The 17721-nt window shown below is 47.1% G+C and overlaps 1 protein-coding gene across 1 annotated transcript; it reads right to left on the reverse strand.

Moving 5' to 3' along the window:
• Positions 1-2376: 2376 nt before the first annotated feature.
• On the reverse strand, positions 2377-10774 carry tex52 (testis expressed 52). The gene is made up of 3 exons (XM_004912752.3): positions 10559-10774; positions 4908-5405; positions 2377-3730 (listed from the first exon to the last, which is right to left on the reverse strand). The coding sequence occupies exons 2-3, from the start codon at positions 5375-5377 to the stop codon at positions 3481-3483; spliced, it is 720 nt and encodes a 239-aa protein (XP_004912809.2). The 5' UTR covers positions 5378-5405; positions 10559-10774; the 3' UTR covers positions 2377-3480.
• Between the last annotated feature and the right edge of the window lie 6947 nt (positions 10775-17721).

Below are 17721 nucleotides of genomic sequence, written 5' to 3' on the forward strand. Positions count from 1 at the left end.
CCCTTCCCTCTCTCTGTATTCAGGGGATTCCTCTCTCGCTCCGTTCCCTCCTCCTGCTCTGCAGTAATACCCCCCCCCCCCGTTGTACCTCCCTCATTCTCTGCTGCTGTCATCTCCCCGCTACTCTCCTTCTACATCCCCATCCCTCTCAGTCCCCCCCAAATCTCCCCTCTTCCCAGTAGCTGCTTCTTTCATTCCCCCGGACCCCCTGTGTCTGGCAGCCACCGAGCCTTAAATCTAGCCCCCCCCATAAAGCTCTGCTCATACAATGGCAACCCACTCGGGTGCTATTAAAGTAAATAGGAATTAGGTTTATGGCAAACGCAGATTTGTCTCTTTTTGGGGAAGGAGAGAAGCCGCGGGGCATTGTGTGTAGTCAGGCAAGATGCATCAAGTGAAGAGGCTTTCACAGTAGGATATTGTGTATAAAAAGGCAAGTAGGTGTATTATAATGGCTGGATAATGTATATAGCAGGGATCCCCAACCTTTTGTACTTGTGAGCCAAATGCAGGTATAAAAAGTGCTGGGGGGCCACACAAGCATGAAAACGTTCTCTGGGGATGCCAAATAAGGGCTGTGATTGGCTAATTATAAGGGTTGTGATTGCCTAATTATAAGGGTTGTGACTGGCTAATTAGTAACCCCATTGGGACTGCTGGCCTGCAGGAGGCTCTGCTTGGGGTAAAACTGTGTCCCTGGGCTTTCAAAACTTGCCCCCAAGACAGAAATTTATAAATGGCCACACTGGGGCCACTGGGGGCAACATCCAAGGGGTTGGGGAGCAACATGTTGCTTACAAACCACAGGTTGGGGATCACTGGTATATAGTAAGTCAGGAAAATACCAGGGTAAGGGGCATTAATAGTGTGCATAGTAAGGCACAACGTTTCAGGGGTAGGGGCTATATCAGTGGAATAGTGTTTAGTTAGGGTCAGGGGAAGGCTGTTTCTGTGGGCTGCTAGTGTGTATATACTGTATATATTTATATACAGTATATATGTGGGGGACCGAAATGTTAAGCAAAATAAACCTTTGGAAGACTTGACTCAGTATATTTATATATATACTGTATGTATATATATATATATATATATATATATATATATATATATATATATTTAAAAAAAAAAAAAAAAAAAAAAAAATATATATATATATATATATATATATATACCTGAACCATTGGACTGTAACTGTGAGATAATGTGTATAATAAGGAAAAAGGGGAAAGGGGTTGTAACTGGGAATAGTTTGCTTAGATGGGGGATAAAATATACTGTATAGTGAGGCAAAGATGGTGTTAGGGGAGCAGTCAGGGCTTAAAAGCTTTGTAATATGGATTACCCAGGCCCCACCATCACCCATGGAACATGCACCCCCGCCCTGGGCTGGCCCACCCCCTCCCTTCCATCCCTGGCCATCAGTGATCCATTTAAATTAGAGGCATGGGGATAGGTGGAGGGGCCCATTGGGGGGTGCAGGGACCCAGTAGCCCCAGTCTGACCGTGATTGTAACTGTGTCATAATGTGTATAATAAGGCAAGATGGTATGAGGGGTAGGAGCAGTAACTGGCAATACTGTGTGTAGTAAGGCAAGATGGTATGAGGGGCAGGAGCAGTAACTGGCAATACTGTGTGTAGTAAGGCAAGATGGTATGAGGGGTAGGAGCAGTAACTGGCAATACTGTGTGTAGTAAGGCAAGATGGTATGAGGGGTAGGAGCAGTAACTGGCAATACTGTGTGTAGTAAGGCAAGATGGTATGAGGGGTAGGAGCAGTAACTGGCAATACTGTGTATAGTAAGGCAAGATGGTATGAGGGGTAGGAGCATTAACTGGCTGTGTGTAGTAAGGCCATTATTTCTGGCAGTAGAAGGGTTAATCTACCAACATGGGGATGAGAAAGGGATTTAGTGCAGCTCTGTGGCCCTGGGGTGAGAGTGTTGATGGGCAGAGGGTGGGTTACAGTGAGGCTATAATAAGCCCACCCTTGGCCGGCGTGGAGTCGGAAACTTGCAGAAATATTTGGCTGGAGGGACAGACAGGTTCCCACGCTTCCCACATCTCTTAGAATAACCCTCTGACTATAAACAGCCAACTGCATCTGTATGTCTGCCTGCTGGCTGGGGGGCCCCCGGCAACCATGTGCCCCCTGGGAACAAACTGCCCCAAACCAGGCAAGCACCACTCCCAGCACCCTCATGGGAACCAGGGAGTTATTTTTTCTTTAGCCCATCACATGACCTGGGGTGGGGGGTCGGGGTGGGGGGTGGGATCTGGTCACCCTGAGCACTTATGGCCTTGCCTCAGATCTGAGCCTGGATTATCTAAGAACAATATTAACATTATATAATTGACACAACCAATGACATTGCATAAAATCTATGACATCACTGATATTGTAATGACGCCGATACAATGGACCAATAGGCTATTTTACAGCTTTTACCCCAGTATGCCTTTATAAAATACACAAATCCAGGGTCCTTTCCTTTTCAGAGAGACATAGTAACATAGTAAGTTAGGTTGAAAAAGGCATAAGTCCATCAAGTTCATCAAGACGCCCCCCCCATTCCCTGGCACCCCTTGCCTTTATTCAATGCCCTGTGCAGTCTATGTAGTTTACCACCCATGTACCTGCTCAGGTTGGCATAAGTGTTACCCGGGTGTCTAGCGAAGTGGCGCCCCTATTGGTTAGGCCTTCCTAGTGTAGCATAGGCCTCGCACATGTGCAGTCTCTGGAGCTCTTGAGAAGCTTGAGGGCCACAAGAAGTCCTCCCTTTGGCCCGTGCTCCTCCAGTTGATCATCCCAAACCCGATTGTAACATATTTGATGTTCTTCTAGACCCCCTTTTGGTTACAACTGGTTACACACCTTTCCGCTCATGGGGAAAATTGAATGCTGCTATGCAATTGGTCTGCTTTGGAAGCCCAACACCTTTTTAGTGGCACACATGATGGTACAAGTAAGGGACAGAGATACTTCTGGAAGGTCCATTAGGCTTCCGTTGGGCTGGAGACTGATTTCCTGCCCTAGAAATGATTGGAACTGAGCAAAAGGGGGGGCCCTTACCACATACTGAATATCAATGGGCCTCAAACCACTACCGTACCTCAAGTCTGCTTCAGCTTAACTGTGGGTTCTAGACCAGTGGTTCTCAACCTCCCTAATGCCGTGACCCCTTAATACAGTTCCTCATGTTGTGGTGACCCCCAACCATAAAATTATTCCTAAGACCATCGGGAATATGTGTTTTATGGTATTAGGCCACCCCTGTGAAAGTGTAATTCCACCCCCAAGGGGGTCCCGACCCACAGGTTGTGACCCGCTGCTGTAGACGGTGATCAGTAGAAAGCTCCCTGGGCTTCACATAGTAGTTGTCATGGAGTTGGGATCAAAGGTAATTGGTACCAGAGGTGGCCGGTTCAGCACAGTCCTCGGCCTGGTGGTTGGGGACCTCTGTTCTATGTCACAGCTTGTCACCTTACGATACCCTGGGGCAACTCTCCAGGGGTTGGCATCCTGCTGTTGTTGGGCACCACACTCCTCACCGCGCCCTGCAGCTCCTTGTACCTCTGCAGGATCATTGTCCTATTAGGAGAGTTTCCCAGAAGGGAGATATTGTGGGGTTTATTCGGTTGGTGCAGGTTGCTGGGTAGATCTGGTGCCTCTGGGATGGAATCAAGCGTTGAAGGACCAAATCCATCTATGGACCTCTGTTTAGCGTTCCTGCCCAGGAGCAAAGCAGAAAGTTAATATATAACTGTATTAAACGCTACCAATGGGCAACTGGGTAAACACATGGGCAATTCGGTATATAGTAACCGGTTGGTTTATCCCACACGGTGTTTATACCAGAAGGTGTGATGGCTTGAAGGCCTCTGCTAGCAGCAGAATAGTCAGTCACCCATGTGATATTAAAGGGGAAATGAACCTCCCATGACAGTGCTTCACAAACTCATTGTCTAAAGCAGTGATCCCCAACCAGTGGCTCCGGGCAACATGTTGCTCCCCAACCCCTTGGGTGTTGCTCTCAGTGCCCCCAAACCAGGGAGTTATTTTTGAATTCCTGACTTGGGGGCAAGTTTTGGTTGAATAAAAACAAGATTTCCTACCAAATAAAGCCCCTGTAAGCTGATAGGGTGCATAGAGGCTGCCTAATAGCCAATCACAGCCCTTATTTGGCTCCTCCATGAACTTTTATGGTGCTTGTGTTGCTCCCCAAGTCTTTTTACATGTGACTGTGGCTCACGAGTAAGAAAGGTTGGGGGTCCCTGGACTAAAGTATAATGGGAGAGTAATCTCCCTATGTTAAATAAAGATGTAGCAATGGTAGAGAGTATTCTTGTTGGACGATTATCTTGTATATGTAATTTGTTTTGTAATACCTATGTGGCAGAGCTAGGGGGCATAAAGAGTCCAGTGTAGGTATGCTGTATTGTGTATATAAAGGGTGGAGTGCTGGTCATATCTTCCCTAATAAAGGTCCCCTATACACGGGCTGCCGATATGGGTCCCTTAGACCGACTTGGCAGCTTATCAGCCCGTGTATGGGCACTAATGACGGGCCAGCCCGACCGATATCTGGCCTGAAATCGACCAGATCTCGATCGGGCAGGTTAGAAAATCTAGTCAGATCAGGCACCACATCGGCTCGTTGATGCGGCCCCCGGACCGACTTTTCCTATACCCGTTGTTATAATTCAATCGTTTGGCCCCAGGGCGAATTAGCCTGGATTCTCCCGATATCGCCCACCCGTAGGGGGCGATGTCACCAAGCGAGCGGATCTGAAGGTGTATGGGCACCTTAAGTAGGATCAGAGACAGCCCGGATTGGAGACAGTTGTAAGCTCTTAGTATCCCTACCATCTCTTCCCAAAGACAGTGCTAGTGCTTTACCCCTCACCTCTTAGGTGGAAAGATGTTTCCTTGAGTAACCATAGGGGGCACTCTAGACTGGGTGAGCAGTCTCAGGCTTGGAGATCCCCTCTCTTGTTTCCAGGAGCTGCGGCACAGTACAAACTTCTGCCATGTGTTGTCCTCCATTCGGGAGGGAGACGGTATTGGACCTGTGGGCGAGGCACCCTGGGGGGTGTCGGTTAGTTGCCTCCACACAGCACTGTCGTAGGGTTTGTCGGGGCGCAGTGGCAAGAGCGGGGGCAGTCGACTGATTTCCAGCCACAGTAGGTACCCGGGGGTGGGACAGATAGATACGTTGGTCTTTGAGGGGGGCTGCACTTTTCTCAGCATGTCCATCTTGGCCTCTGTGATGGAAGGACTTTGTTGAAGAATCCTGTGTTGGCCACGAGGGGTGAAACCAGTATAATGGACAGTAGGGTCCGGCAGCAGAGGCTCCGGAGATGAAGGACGTGCCATGACTAGGGTAGAAGGGTCCAACGTGAGCCTGGCAAGAGAAAACTAAGCTTATGTAACAATTCCTTAGGTAATATGGGGATCATGATGGTCCTTAGAGCATGGGTAGCTAGAGGATTGCACTGTGTTTCTCCTTCCATTATACCCCCTGCTCTCCAATGTAGGCGGCCCATCATAATTACACATGCAGGGAGATTCTCCAATCAGATTAGCTCTACTTCAGCCATCTTGCTGCTATCTAACCTAGGGAGATCAGTGTTGACTATTGGCTTGCTCTGATTTACCCTGGAGGGGTAGATATTGTGCTTTTTGGGTACATAGAAAATATGTATTTAATGCCTCCAGCACTGATCCCATGAACAGAGACCAAGGAGCACACAAAGCAAGCAGAATTCTTATTGGATTCGTCTACACATTTCCATTTCATGCCAGATGCCAGAGATTGGCCTATCACAGTGCTTAGATTCGGAGTAGCATTCTCACTAGGGATATCTGATTGGTTAATTCTCTTGCATGGGTAGTTTTGTAGAGAACTAAGGGAGCGCAGTGGGATAGCCTTGCGGTTGGGTTAAGTGCCCCTTCATCTTCCCTTATGGTTTCCTGGTTTCTAGGATGATGCAACCATAGCAGCCTAAGAGCTTAAAAGAAACACACAGTTAAGGCAAACTTCCCCTTTAAAGCAAGTTATTGGAACATAAATAATGACTGACACGGAAGGGAGAGGGACTAAATGCAATTGGAGACTGCCGAGTGACTACTAGATGGTCCCAGTGCCCAAGATTCCCCCCTCCCTGCAGTGCGGTCTCTTCCATAGGAAATCCTTTGTTCCTAACTGTATTAGCAGCAGGGCTGGCTGTTCCTGCCTAATAGGCGCCATTATTCACATTCCAATTAGACCCCCATCATCCAGCTGATGTTATTATCTTGTACGTCTCTATGGCAGCTCCATGCCGGAGATTTCCTTTTCCTGTTCTGGTTTCCTAATGAGAGCGTCAGCTCTCTAATATTCTCTTCTAAAGAACCAGTGTAAGGCGAGGTGAGGAGTTCCATTGCCCGGAGTCTCCCAAGTACAGTTTCTATCATATAAATGTCCGGCTTTCACAAAAGGAATGATCATTTTACTATCCGAGGGGTATTTTTATTGCAGCAGGACAGAAGTGCCCAGTAATCTCCCTATGTTAGATAGGAGCAAATATGGCTGATATAGTGATGGTGGACAGCATTTTTATTGGAGGCTCCTTTTGCATCTATAGTAATATTTGGGCCACCTACTTTATAAAGCTCATCACCTGTGTCAGACTCGGGTATCAGGTAGGGTCGGACTGGGGGGTGCAGGTCCCACCGGGGCTCCCACCCCAGGGGCCCTGCAGGTGCCCCCGCCGGCTGCGTCCCCTAACCCCCCTCTGGTGGGGGCCCCACTAACCCCCCGCAGAGTCCCACACCCAACGTCCTCCGCTGAGCACATGTAAGTTTAACGCGTCAGGGGAGGAACAGTCGGGCAGGGGGAGCACCGGCAAGGGTCGGGTCTGGGCCACCGGGGGCCCACTGGGATTTTTCCTGGTGTCCAAGCGGCCCAGTCCGACCCTGGTGTCAGGGGTCCACTGGTGCTGCCACTTCGAGGGCCCCTATCTCGTGGCAGGACCAGCAGTGGGACTGGGCTGGCAGGACCCATTAGGCCCACCAAATTCTCTCCCGGGGCCCCACCAGCCCTGCCTTGGAGCATGTACACAGGGCCGGATTTCTCTCCGGTGCGCCCCGAGGCCGCCCCTGTGGGAGTCCCCCATGCGCATGCGCGAACGCGCACCCCGGTGCGCATGCGCGAACGCGCCCCCACTGTGCATGCGCAAAGCGCCAGCTCCCCATTGCGCATGCGCCAGCTCCCCATTGCGCATGCGCGAACGCTCTTTTTAACTCCCATACGGAGCAGTGGGGAGAGGTCCCGACTGCTCCGTATGGGAGCAAAATTAAAAAATGTTCTTGCGGCGGGGCGGCATGCCGCCCCTAAACTTCTGCCGCCCTAAGCCCGGGCCTTTGTGGCCTCTCCACGAATCCGGGCCTGCATGTACATTGTAAATCTGATCTAGTCCTTGTTTCAACTGGATATTCTCCTGGTTTGGCAGCTGCTAATGGAATCAATTTGAAATAACAGCGCCACCTGCTGGTCATGTCAGCAAACTGGCAGAAAATGAAGTTAGTAAGCTGGGACACGTCCCTGGTCATTGCTCAGCAGATCAACATCATAAGACCCCTTTTTGCTGACTGTTGCCAAAGTGAACAGCAGGCGGCTCTGTTGTTCCCAATTAATTATATTAGCAGAGCAAAAACAGATTATATCTTGGCAGGGTCGGACCGGGGGGTACAGGGCCCACTCGCCCGGAGAAGGAAAGGCTAATAAAGAGTTAATCTCAAGCTGCAGGCATACCTTCAGTCCTCTCAATAGTGCCCTTAAGTCTCCCCATATTTCCCCCGTTCAGATGAAGCTTCATTGAAAACAAAACGCTGAGCTCTATTAAAAGTTCCCATAATGCCTCGCTCCTGCACCAAGACCCCTGTACATGCTCAGTTAGTAAGACTATAAGGAAGCTTCCTGCTGATTGGCTCAGATCCACATTCCTAAGAGAGAGAGAGAGGAGCAGGGTCGGACTGGGGGGTGAAGGGCCCACCGGGGCTCCCGTCCCGGGGACCCTGCAGGTGCCACCAATCGGGCGCGTCCCAGGGCCCCCCACCCGACATCCTCCCCCGAGCGCGTAAATTTGACGCGTCTGGAGGAGCCGTCAGGAGGGGGAGCGCCGGCAAGGGGCGGGTCTGGGCCGACGGGACCCACCGGGCACAGGAAAAAAAAGAGACAAGAAATCCTGTTTCTTTTGACAGAGGACTCAGTGCAGCGTTTCTGAGTAACGAATGTAAATAGCAAGAGTGCTCAGAAGAATTCTCTCAGCATGGTGTTAATTCACAAATAAGGGATAAAAAGTATTCAGAACATGACAAATTATTTTTGCCCCTTTTTCATAGTTTTTTTTTAGATTAAACCGATTTTTCCCAGTGTTACAAATATTCCCCATATTCCCAGCAATTCCCGGCAGTGTATATAGAGCACCATTAGTCAGAGCGGAGGCAGTTTACAATAGAAAGTGTATTACACGCAGCACTAACACTGTCTGTTATTAACCATAAAGGGACAAACAGTGACAATAATCGCCGTATTTCAAGCAGATCATTTGTGTTGCCGCTCAGGTTCCCCTCTGTGTCGCTGAATCTTTATGAACTAATTTTAATGAACTACTCGTTAAACAGAACCATCAGCCGGGGCTGGCGCTAGTAGGGACGCTTATTAGAAATAGATCTGTCCTTGGAATTAGCATGAAATGATTTGCAGGGGAACAGGCTCTGTGCGTCATACAGAAATCTATTTCTCATTTAAAGGAGAACTAAAGCCTAAGAATCAATATGGGTAGAAATGCAGTACTTTATATACTGGACTTACTGTACCAGCCCAGAGGTTGAGCAGCCCTATAATAGCAATGATCCCGGCCTTCACAGCAACTCCCCATCTTGGATCTTGTAATGCCATCGTTTGTGTGTCAGTGGCACTGCACGTGCTCAGTGGGCTGCTGTTGGGAACCTAAGCTTAGGGGGCATGGGAAATCATCAAACAGGAAGTAAGGTCCAGGCCCAGACCTAATCCCCACCTGCCATTCCCTGCTGCAGCTGCTCCTCCCTCCCACAATTGCTGCAAAGTATAGGGTATGCTGGCTGGTGATTGGTGGACTATTCAGCCTTATAGTGTGACTGTTATATTGTATATACAGGTATGAAATCCCTTATCCGGAAACCCGTTATCCAGAGTTCTAAATTACGGAAAGGCCATCTCCATAGACTCAATTATAAGCAAATAATTCTAATTTTTAAAAGATTTCCTTTTTCTCTGTAATAATAAAACAGTACCTGTACTTGATCCCAACTAAGATATAATTACCCCTTATTGGGGCAGAACAGCCCTATTGGGTTTATTTAATGGTTAAATGATTGCCTTTTCTCTGTAATAATAAAACAGTACCTGTACTTGATCCCAACTAAGATATAATTACCCCTTATTGGGGCAGAACAGCCCTATTGGGGTTATTTAATGGTTAAATGATTCCCTTTTCTCTGTAATAATAAAACAGTACCTGTACTTGATCCCAACTAAGATATAATTACCCCTTATTGGGGCAGAACAACCCTATTGGGTTTATTTAATGGTTAAATGATTCCCTTTTCTCTGTAATAATAAAACAGTACCTGTACTTGATCCCAACTAAGATATAATTACCCCTTATTGGGGCAGAACAGCCCTATTGGGTTTATTTAATGGTTAAATGATTCCCTTTTCTCTGTAATAATAAAACAGTACCTGTACTTGATCCCAACTAAGATATAATTACCCCTTATTGGGGGCAGAACAGCCCTATTGGGTTTATTTAATGGTTAAATGATTCCCTTTTCTCTGTAATAATAAAACAGTACCTGTACTTGATCCCAACTAAGATATAATTACCCCTTATTGGAGGCAAAAAAATCCTGTTGGGTTTATTCAATGTTTAAATGATTTTTAGCAGTCTTAAGTTATGGAGATCTAAATTACAGAAAGATCCCTTATCCGGAAAACCCCAGGTCCCGAGCATTCTGGATAACAGGTCCCATACCTGTACTGTATATTGTGAGTGAGCTACTGGGGGCATCTTCTGAGGCACAGATCTTCCCCGCTAAAGGGCTGTGGGGGTGTTGGGCTGGTACAGAAGCCCAAAACACAAGATGTGGCATATTAAGTTGAGCTTTAGTTCTCCTTTATTGTCATATATGGTTGAATATAACAGATGCAGCCATTTATTGTTCAATTCCTTGGCATGGCAACAACATTCGTATTATTATTATTGCTTTGATTATTTGGCAGTGAGATTTAAATCCACTCTCAATCACATCCCAGTATCGTACTGTAGCTTCTGCCACATGGGAACAAAAATAAACCCAAAATATAATCTGTGTGTCGGCAGGGTGGGAAGGTAGGGAACATTCTCTACAGTATACTGCACAAGCGGCTACTTGCCCTATGGCCCTGATGTGTCACATACAGATAATATACAGCTAAATATTGTCAGTCTTAGCAGGAGGGTAAATAGACCTTCATTTGAGTCCCAGACTTACCCACAAGGAGAAAGTGCAGCACCCACACCCGTCCCTTTGTCTGTGTGTTTGTGTAGGGAGTCATGGGGACAACGTGAGCCTGGGGTGTGTTTGGGGTGGGGACAGGCAAAGGAACAATGTGGAAAAATCTGAGTTTAGTTCTGATTGGCCACCTAGAAAGAATGGTGACATGGGCATAGGGAGATAATAGCCTCTGGGAAGGGACTGAGGCTGTGGGATAGCAGGTATAGTAGGGAGAGATGGTGCCTATAGTAGCAGTGGGGGGATAATAGCCTCTGGGAAGGGACTGGGGCTGTGGGATAGCAGGTATAGTAGGGAGAGATGGTGCCTATAGTAGCAGTGGGGGGATAATAGCCTCTGGGAAGGGACTGGGGCTGTGGGATAGCAGGTATAGTAGGGAGAGATGGTGCCTATAGTAGCAGTGGGGGGATAATAGCCTCTGGGAAGGGACTGGGGCTGTGGGATAGCAGGTATAGTAGGGAGAGATGGTGCCTATAGTAGCAGTGGGGGGATAATAGCCTCTGGGAAGGGACTGGGGCTGTGGGATAGCAGGTATAGTAGGGAGAGATGGTGCCTATAGTAGCAGTGGGGGGATAATAGCCTCTGGGAAGGGACTGGGGCTGTGGGATAGCAGGTATAGTAGGGAGAGATGGTGCCTATAGTAGCAGTGGGGGGATAATAGCCTCTGGGGAGGGACTGGGGCTGTGGGATAGCAGGTATAGTAGGGAGAGATGGTGCCTATAGTAGCAGTGGGGGGGGGGGGGGGTAATAGCCTCTGGGAAGGGACTGGGGCTGTGGGATAGCAGGTATAGTAGGGAGAGATGGTGCCTATAGTAGCAGTGGGATAATAGTCTCTGGGAAGGGACTGGGGCTGTGGGATAGCAGGTATAGTAGGGAGAGATGGTGCCTATAGTAGCAGTGGGGGGAGAGTTGTCTGCTGCCTGCCTAACGGACCTGCCATTTTCTGCCACCGGCCGTGACCTCTTGCCTACCTAGTGGACTTTTTTATTGTATGACCTCTTGCCCTTGCCTCTTTACTCTTCTTGTTTCTTAGGGCAGTGGCACGTGGGGAGATTAGTCGCCCCACGACAAATCTTCATTACCGTGGGCGACTAATCTTCCTGCAATGCCATCCCACTGGCATGTAAATCACCGGTGGAATGGCATACGCGCCGCTACAATTTCCCCAAAGTTTCCTTGAGAGACGACTTCGGGAAAATGTAGCGACGCGTATGCCATTCCACTGGCATTTTACATTCTTGCTGGTGGGGTGGCATTGCCCGCGGTAACGAAGATTTGTTGTGCCACTGCCATTATGCCTTTCTGCACAGACTCCCTAACGAACTTTCCATTGTCTGCAACCGTCTCTGTTCTCTTTCCTAGCCTAACTGCCTTGCAGGTGTATTTATCAACATTGGAGACAAATATAACCAGTGATGTTGCCCATAGCAACCAATCAGATATTTGCTTTTGTTTTCTAACTTTAAGGTGACCATTAAAATCTAATTGTAATGTCTTTCTCCAGTGTTAATAAATACACACCTTGGTGTAGTCTGCCACCGGCCTGACTGGTGTCAATTCCAGATTGCCTAACGGTCTGCTGAGTATTTATTGACTGCTGACTACCTAACAGATCTACCATTGTCTGCCGCCTGCCCTGACTCCTTATCCAGCCTAAAGGTGGCCATACACGGGCCGATTCTAGCTGCCGATATCGGTATCTTAGACCGACTCAGCAGCTTATCGGCCCGTGTAGGGGCACTAACGAGCCTGAGGTGCATATTAAATGCACATAATACACAAGGCTTGGCATACGGCAGGGATCCCCAACCAGTGGCTCTGGGGCAACATGTTGCTCCCCAACCCCTTGGATGTTGCTCTCAGTGCCCCCAAACCAGGGAGTTATTTTTGAATTCCTGACTTGGGGGCAAGTTTTGGTTGAATAAAAACAAGATTTCCTACCAAATAAAGCCCCCTGTAAGCTGATAGGGTGCATAGAGGTTGCCTAATAGCCAATCACAGCCCTTATTTGGCTCCTCCATGAACTTTTATGGTGCTTGTGTTGCTCCCCAAGTCTTTTTACATGTGACTGTGGCTCACGAGTAAGAAAGGTTGGGGCTCCTTTCTGATAGTTGTACACCGCTGCTATTTCCTGAACATGTGCGATTCTTTCAGAGATAAATGAATGATCCTTTCCAGTTTTACTCCACTTCTCCTTTGTGTATTCCCTGATCCCCTCCCTGGTCTCAGTGGGCAGTAGTATTAGGACTGGATCACTGAGGATCTGAAATTAGAGAAATATATATTTTCTGGATGGTTTTATGGCAGCGATGGATTGGTCAATGTTTAATGAGTTTTAATTTGTTTTCATTTAAAATCAAATAAAGACTATGTAAGCACCTTCCCTGTATACTAGGGGCACATTATAATGAAATCTGGCCCTGGCTATACAACTCTGCCTTTGGTTTACATACTAACAAATGTACATGTATCTGGCTGTACCAGGCAGAACACCTGCACCTCTGACCTTGTGTCTTATATAAGGTATGGGGTGCTTATCTGCATTTTACATTAGTTCAATATAGCCAATGGCACCCCAGCACATACATTTTTAGAGGGTGGGAGTCAAATTGCTAGTGTGGAGCACCCAATGTTTTCACCTTATGTATGTATAACTTTATTTATAAAGCGCCACAAGGGTACGCAGCGCTGTACAGTCTTACAGAATACAAAATTACACACAGGGAGGACAAGTGATATAATAAATACAATAAATACATATATGTATATATATATATATAAGTGCCATGTGGTATGAGACACAGTAGGAAGGAGGTCCCTGCCCCATAGAGCTTACAATCCCAAGGCAGAAGTGCCCCTTGTGACACTGGGCTAACTTTGCACCCCAATATCTACAGGTACTCCCTGTGGCTTCTATTACTGTATCTCCTAAAGCCCCCGGGACAGCAGGAACCCCCCTGTGAAGCCCACAGAGTCCCCTAATTCTGCCACAGAGGCAGGCAGTTACTTTTGCTGGGACAATCAAGACTCCCAAATATCTGACCCCCAGATCCATATAATATAACAAGCTCTTTATTTCAGTTCTTGGGGTACTCAGGGTGCCAAAGTTCCACTATTTACTACTAGTTACTTTTGCTGGGACAATCAAGACTCCCAAATATCTGACCCCCAGATCCATATAATATAACAAGCTCTTTATTTAAGTTCTTGGGGTACTCAGGGTGCCAAAGTTGCACTATTTACTACTAGTTACTTTTGCTGGGACAATCAAGACTCCCAAATATCTGACCCCCAGATCCATATAATATAACGAGCTCTTTATTTCAGTTCTTGGGGTACTCAGGGTGCCAAAGTTCCACTCCTTACCTGACTATGACACCCCAAGTCCCTGAGTCACCTTGGTGCAATTCCCTAACTTAGAATTAATTTCTAATTTCAACAGACACCTCCCCCCAGAAAGCCCCCAGTCTGTGCCACTAGGGTCTCTGCAGCCTCGTTTTGAAAGGCCCAATTATGTGCCCCCTCTCAGGCAACTTCCTGTTGCAATTGCCCCCCCTGGGGCTTCCTAGTACCCAGTCCCCTTCCTGAAGCCCAGCAGCTCCTTCAGCACATCCAGAGGCTCTTACAGTAAATTCCAGGCTCCAGTCCGTATCATTCCTAGGTCCATAAAGTCCTGATGCAACTTTGTAATGTGAAATTGGGGCCCTAAAGGACTAAAGAGGCTGGTTGTATAATCTCCAGGTATCCCTCCGCGCTAGTTAAAGCTATGTGGATTAATAAAAGAGCCCGTAATGTGAAAAATAGCCGATAGATGGCGCTACATGAACCTTCCTTTAGATAAAGGAGATCTTCACCTGGTTTTGCAAACGATGGTGTGTAAAAAGTTTTTACAATTCCAGAACTGGAGTATAATCTCTAGAATGGCTGCGAATGGGGGGGGGGAGTTGGGATAAAAATGGAATTAAGTGTCACAAATGTTCACACGCCTATTTCCTATGTAGAGGAAAAGTTAAATCAAAATCTTTCATTAACAATGATAATTATAATGTAATAATGAAATTATAATATATATACTGTTTGAAGATAAAGAAATAGTCATAATTCTCCTTTGCATATCGGGTATTCGTTTTGGAATCTAAACCTGAGGAAATTGTAGTTTAAACACATGTGGATAGCGATAGAATAAACTACAATTCCCAGAAGACACCTGGCGGGAGGGCGGGCCGACTCAAGTATCGCCCTAGCGGATTGGATGCTTCAATGATTCTGGATTGAACTGGGTGCGTGATTGGTTAAGCTTGCGGAGGCGGGTTGTTTGGATCGTACAGTTAGGGGTGAGGTGACTGGTGGTAGGAGACCCGCGTAGTTGCTTGTACCAGAGCTCGTAAGGTGGGGTACAGGTACAGGTACGTACAGTGTGACATCTGGGTGGCAGGGGTTATATACATTTATGCACAGCTATAGCGCCATTGGATAGGTCTGTATGCTAAATAATGTGCCATACCCTGCACTTTACCCCCTAACCAATCATAGCTCTTATTTGGCACCCCCAGAGCTTTTATTGTGCTTTTTTTGTTCCCTCTATTAGAATAGGCATAAGGGTGGGTAACTAGACATAGGGGAACCTCCAGTAAGTGAATGTAGAAGCGCCTAATACATAGTGGGGCTGCAAGAGTAAAACTTATGGGAAATACTGTAGGGAACTCAATGTAGCGCTGGTAAAGCGATATGTACAATGGAAACAACACATGTTGCCATAGCAACACCTCTCTCATTAGCGCAAAAGGCCATCGTGTTATGGCATTGTGTCAGATGGAAGAATTTATATTACCCATATATATATATATATATATATATATATATATATATATAACCCATCATCCCTCTCCCCAAAGATTGGGAGAGTTGTATGTTTGTTTATTTATTAATTAGTTATATACTACTTAACCGCTAATCATAAAGAAATAAAGAGATGTCTTGTTAAAACAGCCCATATCAAGCATATTCCTACTTAAAATGTAGATAAATTATAAATAAATAAATACCAGGAATTAGGGCTGGGCGATATACCGTTTAATACCGAATACCGGTGTTTTTTTTTTTTTAAAACTATATTCATTTTTCAGATACCGCAATACCGGGGTGTCAGGGTACTCACCCGTGCGGGCTGGTCTCGTGCACCTTCTTGCGTGTGCGCACGCGTCCCGTTGTCCGCGGGACGTTGCGCACGCGCGTCCAGGTGCGCATGCGTCAAAGCGCACGTATATGTCAAAGCGTGCACGTCCGTGACGTGCTGACGGCGCCGGTTCTGCGCATGCGTGGGGGGTATTTAAAGCTATCAAACGCCTCCTCCTGTGCTATGTTGTCTGCGGCCTTGCCTGGGAAACTAAGCCTGCCTGATTTACCTTACGACTTTCTGTTGCCGATCCTTCGCTTGCCTGACTCTGATTTTCAATACTGCAGTAATTATTCTCTAATTTATTAGGAAATGGGGTTAACACCTAATCATGCATGGAAAAAAAAAATACTGTCAAATACCGTGACACCGATATCATTTTGAAAAATACCGTGATATAAATTTTTGGTCATACCACCCAGCTCTACCAGGAATACAAACATTTACCAAAAATAAGCTTTAAAATGCCGCTAAGTCCAAATCTACATTGAGTCCTTCCGGATGCAGTGTATTCAATTTAAAAATCCAAAAGTTTTCTCTTTGTCTTAATCTAGTAAATCCATCTCCACCTCTTGGGAGAAATATGCTCCAGTCCCATAAAGAATATCCCTTTGGGATCACTATTGTGAAACAGCTTAAAATGTCTCGATACCCCATGGTTCATTCTCCCTGCTTTACTGTTCCGGATGTGCTCATTAAGCCTAGTTCCCACTGATCTTATAGTCCGCCCCACGTAAACTTTGTTACACGGACAAGTGAGAGCATAGACTACATATGCATACCTCCCAACATTTGAAAAATGAAAAGAGGGACAAAAAGATTTGGCGCGCGCAGTGCGGCAAATTTTTTTTGACCACGCCCCCTTTTGTGGTCACGCCCCAATTACCACACCCCATTTTAAAAAAAAAATACCCCTTTTATATAGATCAAATGGTGGGCGCAGACAAAAATGTGCTATACCCTCATACTGAACGACCTAAGGAAAACAATATAGCAACTCCTACATTAAAATACAAATATAGAGAGAAGGCAGTCAGTTATAAGTGAGTTATAACTAAGTACCAGTTTTGCCCCCCCATACACAGTAGCCCCCCCATACACAGTAGCCCCCCCCATACACAGTAGCCCCCCCCATACACAGTAGCCCCCCCATACACAGTAGCCCCCCCATACACAGTAGCCCCCCATACACAGTAGCCCCCCTACACAGTAGCCCCCCCTACACAGTAGCCCCCCCTACACAGTAGCCCCCCCTACACAGTAGCCCCCCAATACACAGTACCCCCCAATACACAGTACCCCCCAATACACAGTACCCCCCAATACACAGTGCCCCCAATACACAGTAGCCCCTAATACACAGTGCCCCTAATACACAGTGCCCCTAATACACAGTGCCCCTATACACAGTGCCCCTATACACAGTGCCCCTATACACAGTAGCCCCCTATACACAGTAGCCCCCTATACACAGTAGCCCCCTATACACAGTAGGCCCCTATACACAGTAGCCCCCTATACACAGTAGCCCCCAATACACAGTAGCCCCCAATACACAGTAGCCCCCAATACACAGTACCCCCCAATACACAGTAGCCCCCCATTCAGAGTACCTCCCATAGGCGCAGCCTTCATCTGCGGCTTCGTTATGCCTCTCCTTGTGCAGCGCGACAGGCCCTTTTATAAGGTTGCGCCCCGTGCGTAATGACGTCACACCCACAGGCGCAACCTTATAAAAGGGCCTGTCGCGCTGCACAAGGAGAGGCATAACGAAGCCGCAGAAGAAGCAAGAACATCCGGCTACAGCAAGCGCATCCCGCTGTGCGAAAAGCGGGACAGTTGGGGGGTATGCATATGTTGTGCGACAATTAATAAAGGTCTTGGAAATTGGAATAACCCTCACAGTGTGTTTCTTGGGCATAACATAGGAGCAAGATGCACAGAGTTTTTACCACATTTATAGGTG

The sequence above is a fragment of the Xenopus tropicalis genome, chromosome 3 (genome assembly GCF_000004195.4).
Source record: "Xenopus tropicalis strain Nigerian chromosome 3, UCB_Xtro_10.0, whole genome shotgun sequence".
Classification (NCBI taxonomy): Eukaryota; Metazoa; Chordata; class Amphibia; order Anura; family Pipidae; genus Xenopus; species Xenopus tropicalis.